This window comes from Egretta garzetta, unplaced genomic scaffold (assembly GCF_000687185.1).
Source record: "Egretta garzetta isolate BGI_Z169 unplaced genomic scaffold, ASM68718v1 scaffold124, whole genome shotgun sequence".
In the NCBI taxonomy this organism is placed as follows: Eukaryota; Metazoa; Chordata; class Aves; order Pelecaniformes; family Ardeidae; genus Egretta; species Egretta garzetta.
Genome location: NW_009259423.1, coordinates 175,374 through 180,414, shown reverse-complemented (window position 1 = coordinate 180,414; position 5,041 = coordinate 175,374). Strand labels below are relative to the sequence as shown.

Below are 5,041 nucleotides of genomic sequence, written 5' to 3'. Positions count from 1 at the left end.
CTGCTGGCCACGCTTCTCCCGATGCAGCCCAGGGTAGGGTTGGCTTCTGGGCTGCCAGCGCCCATGGCCGGCTCATGTCCAGCTTTTCGTCCATCGGTGCCCCCCAGTCCCTCTCGGCAGGGTGCCGAATGGCCTTAGTTTGGGTTGCAAGCAGAGCTTGCTCTGCCCCCGCTGTACGCCGGGCGGTGGGTCTCGGAGCCCAAAGACAACCAAGACATGGCTTTGGGTTTAACCAAATGAAATCTGGAGCAGGAGGAGAAATCCCCCGCGATCTTGAAGATGCTTAAAACCCTCCCATAAGCCCAGGAGCAGTTCTTCAGGGCGAAACAGCAAAAAAAAAAAAAAAAAAAAGGCCTTTTCCCCAAAAACTCTGCCCCGTTTTGCAGCTCTCCAGGGTGGCGTTTGTGACTCCCCAGCTCTGAGCACGGGGGGAAGCGGAGCTGCTGCTCCCACGGGGCCGACTCGGCCGCTGACGTGCGGCATTTTCAGCAGCATGAAGGAAAGCGGCGCCAAGAACTGTTTGCTAGTACCGCTGTACCTCTCTAAATGTGCTTCCCATCATGGGTAATCTGGTTATTTTAATTGCCGAAGCCATTAGGGCTCTGCAGAGTCTGAAAGGAAGAAAAAAAATCTATGCAATTACCAGCTCCCAAATTGAGTTAAAATCTTGTAATAAATTACAGTGAAGGCTGCTTTCTCCAGTGACTCTCGGAGGCACATTTAATTCCCTGCAGCTCTGCCTGATACGTGCTTCAGGGGAGAAACTCAGTTACAACCAAAAACTTACTTCATTTTAATTGCTGGGCAAATGAAACTGCTGTCACCTCTACTGTCCCCGTGCGTGGGTTTGGCACCTCGGCTTTGCAAGCGGCTTCTTGCATTCTCCTAACGTGTGTGTTACCTATATATTTATTATATCTTCTAAACGCAAGCACAAGTGTACGCTGGCTGATGGTGGCAAACACGGAAATGAGTAAAAATAACATCTCTGTGGATCCCCCTGCCACGGGGCAGGTCGGGTGCGGAGCTGTGGCCATCGCTGCTGCTCTGTTCTCCCGCTTTTACCAGGGCAGTTTGGGGTTTAAAAAGCTCAACCAGGGTTGGTACAAGGGATGGCCTTGGCACGGTCGGGGTGTTCCCCATGGCCCTGTTTGGAAACAAGCCGGAGGGTGACCGCACACTGATGGTGTTCTAAAACCTCTCCAATAAATCACTTTTATCAGAGGGACATTTGATAGGCAAGCCAAGGGTCGTGCCATGAAGCTGTCCCCAAAACACCGCTGTGGCAGTGCCAGGAGCCTGGCGCATCTCTGCTGTGGTCAATCTCTGCAGGTTCAACCACGGCTGCTTATCCTGGTACCGTAGAATCATAGAATCGTTTAGGTTGGAAAGACCTTTAAGATCATCAAGTCCAACCGTTAACCTAACACTGCCATCACTTTCAGTGCTTCGCCGCTGCCCACAAAGACATGAGGTTGTCCCCACAGAGCTGCCAGTGCCCGCCAGCCCCGGCTGTGTCCCTACTGGTAGCTGTTTCTGCTCTTGCAGGGGATGAGGACCCTGTGGAATTCAAGTAGCACCTGGCTTATTCAGATTTCCTGGAAAAAATGCAGATTTCTACACTGGGGTCTCATGCCCAGGAGCCTTTCAGTGCAGAGAACAAGCAGGTCCAATCCTGCCTGGGGGAGCTGGGAGGTGGACAGAGTGAACATCATCTTAATATCCATCTGTCAGGCAACGGCAGATGTTTCCACTAGTTAAAGCCTTTAGAAAACAAAATAACAAGAGGGAGCTTGTTGCTGCATCTGGAGTCGGGATGCAGCAAACCCAGGACCAACAGGGAAAAAGGAATTAGGGACTGATCGCTTGTTTGGGAGGAGGTGGGGTAGAGAACAGGGAAGAACCAAGATGGACGGGGGAAAAGCGGGAAAAATGGAGAGAAGAAGGGCAAAAGGAACTGGTTGTGTTTAAGCAAGCAGCTGGTCTGTGTGCTTGTCTGGGTGACCCTGAGCTAGTACATCCCAGAAAAACCTACTTCAGACTATTTTGCGGGCAGTCTCACCATCCAGCCTGTGCGTGGATGCACAGGATCCACCAGCAATCTTCACATCATGCTGACATGGGTCCTCGGTCCCAGTGGCTCTGGCCATCCCTAGCACGGTGCCTGACTTGAGCTGTCCAAAAAGCAGGTTGTATTTCTCAAGAAGGAGTGCTGGGGTCCCCACAGCACCCGTGGCAGGAGGCACCGCAGTCCTGATGGGTGTCTCAGGTGGCAAAGCCCAGCCCTGGGTGCAGGCACCAGTTGTAGATGTTGTAGAGGGACACGTGCTCGGACATGGCATGGAGATGATTTCTCCAGTGCTCTCACCCAGAGTGACACCAGGAAAGGCAAAACAGAACAGGGAGGTCACACTGAGCTCACATTTCCTGCCCATGCTCTTGTGCAAGTAAAAGAAGTTCCTAAAAGTCTGATTCGAGCCTTTGGCAGGATGGGAACTGCCTGCGGTGGAGAAGAAGCTCCCGTAAGTGCATTTTCTGCTTCTCGCTTGTAGACAAAGCTTCATGAGAAACCTGGAGAGGTTCTCTTTTATTCTTGAAAGTTAGCCAGTGCTCTGTAGGGGTCGGGATTAATTTCTGAGCTCAGCCCACATTGCATTCGTCAGTTCTCTGCTATGAGCTACAGGACGGGGATGTGAATGTCAGTGCCAGCGTGATACAGAGGGGAGAAGACACAGCAGAGGGAGAAAAGGCAGCTTGGTGGGCTGGGAGAGACCCAGAAATGGAAATTTTGGGGATGGCTTGCCCTGATGTGGGTGCAGAGGGGGTGTGTGGGGGGGAAGGTGTTTAGGAATCTCGCTGGGTGTTGCTGTGATCAGAAGGGTGGGCAGTTTTGGTTTCCTCTCCAAGGGGTACAGTCAGAACTGTGTATGGCTGAGGATGAATTTTTTCCAAAATATGAAACAGAAAAAAAAATCCCAGCTCATTCTCAGACAAGTCTTTTTCTGTCACTCTCCTGTGGCAGATTTCTGCTCTCCATGGCTGCTCTGTCTGAAGTGCCCTGCAGCACTCGCCAAAGAACTGTGAGACACCAAGAAAACATTTCAGTGCAGCCCAACCCACATTTTCTTTTCTTTTCTTTTCAGCCAGCTGGAATTACCTGGAATGGGTATTTAAGCAATTTTAGGCACGGGACCGCAACAGGTACGTCCAGAGCTTCACCCCTTATGGCTGCACACCCACAGGCACCCTCAGCACCCCACTCCAAACCCTTGGGTGCTTTGCTTAACCCGCTTGGGATGGAGGGGCTCCCCTTTCCCGGGGTGTTTGTGGGGAGGGAGCTGCCCTTAGAAGCTGCAGAGCCAGCATGGGGGATGTCCTCCTCGGGACAGGTAGCACAACCAGGGACCAGCAGCTTCATTGAAGGTCTCTTGGGCAATGGAAGAAACAGGTCCTCGAGGAGAGCAAGGCTGGAGTGACTGAAGCAGGGAACAACACAACCACAACTGTTTAGGGATTGCTGGAAGAATGAGGCCGGGGGGGGGCGGGGAACGGTGGGCAGCTGTGGCCATGGCTGACAAGCAATGTGTTTTAGGCGTGGAGGAGTATTTGTGCTGTTTTTCCCTATGACATCAGTCTTAATTTTTAAAACCCACAGTAACCTTCGTGGTACTGATGGGAGGTGGCTCAGGCAGTTTCTATCTCGCACCACAGGCAACGGGCTCTTCAGCGATGGCCATTGCTCAGTTTGGGTGGCTTTCAGAAGATAATACCCTTGTAGTGTTCTTGTGCATGGTTTGTTTTTTTTTTTCCTGATAATCAGACTCCAAAAATAGGAAGCTCTTCAAATCAGTCACCGTTTCCTGAAATCTGGACTGCAGCTGCCTAAACACTGACGCCAGCCTGCAGTCCTGGGGAGTGGCTGATCCCATGGCCCTCTCCCTTCTTGGTCAGGATGGTTCCAAGCCATGCCTCATCTCACGCAGGATCAACTCCAGCAACATCCTTCCAGCTAAATCTAACCTCTACCTCTAACCTTGATTCAGGAGTTGATTCTGTTGCCTACATGTCCTTGCCTTGGATGAGGCTTTCAGCAACCTGATCTAGTGGAAGGTTGCTCAAGTGGAAGGGGCGTGGAACTGGGTGATCTTTAAGGTCCCTTCCAACCCAAACCATCCTATGATTCTATGAATCTGTATTTTCCACTTTCTACTATCTTTTACAAGAATGCATGGCTTTGCGTCCTAGAGTTGGCATGGAGAGAGGTCAGTGGCCTACCAGGAGCAGTGAGATGTTCAGCATTTCACCTTCGGTAGCAGCCCCACCAGCATAAAGGTGCTGGTGGCAGGTTCTGCTTCACCAAGAATTGAGATGCCGCTTTCTCAGTAGCAACCCAAGTGAATCCAAAGCAGCTCACAGTGAGGTGTAGTGGTGGATTTCCCATAATCTAGAGCAGGCACTTCCTCAAAACTTGCAGTGGTGTCAGGGGGAAGTTGTGAGTTAGTCAGAGAAGACTGTGGTCATTTACTTTCAAGTTCTAATGCGTTGGAATTACTATTTTTATATATATGTACATATGTGTGTAGACAGCTGTCCCCATGCCATAGGCAAAGGCCAAGGAGAGCAGGACACAAAATACTTTTCAGAAGGTGGCAGAAATTTAAACCTATGAACTAGAGGAAAACCCTCCATGATGTGATGTTGGTCTTTCTTGAGTGGATTGGAACAATGTTTTTATCCCCTTCACTTGTCTTTTGCTCCTAGGCAGCCACTTGTCAAACACAACTTCAAAGGTGGCAACAACAACTGCTGCCACCTTGCTGGATGCTGCCAATTCAAGCGACTACCCGTACGAGTACTTGGACGAGGAGGATTACATGCAGTATGGCCTCTGCACAAAAGAAGAGGTACTCTCCTTTAGCAGAGTGTTCTTGCCATCTTTTTACATCGTGGTCTTCCTGATTGGGTTGGCCGGGAATGTCCTCCTGTTTATTGTCCTCATTATGTACATCAAGAAGAAAAAGAAGATGACTGAGGTGTATCT

At 50.6% G+C, this 5,041-nt stretch overlaps 1 protein-coding gene across 1 annotated transcript in view; it reads left to right on the top strand.

Annotated features, from left to right (window-relative positions):
• Window positions 1–2,339: 2,339 nt before the first annotated feature.
• Window positions 2,340–5,041, top strand: part of ACKR2 (atypical chemokine receptor 2) — a 4,052-nt gene continuing 1,350 nt past the window's right edge. Inside the window, exons 1-3 of the mRNA XM_035892520.1 lie at window positions 2,340–2,522; window positions 3,144–3,201; window positions 4,762–5,041. Coding sequence (XP_035748413.1) covers window positions 2,490–2,522; window positions 3,144–3,201; window positions 4,762–5,041 — 371 coding nt within the window. The 5' untranslated portion in view covers window positions 2,340–2,489. The remainder of the gene's footprint in view (window positions 2,523–3,143; window positions 3,202–4,761) is intronic.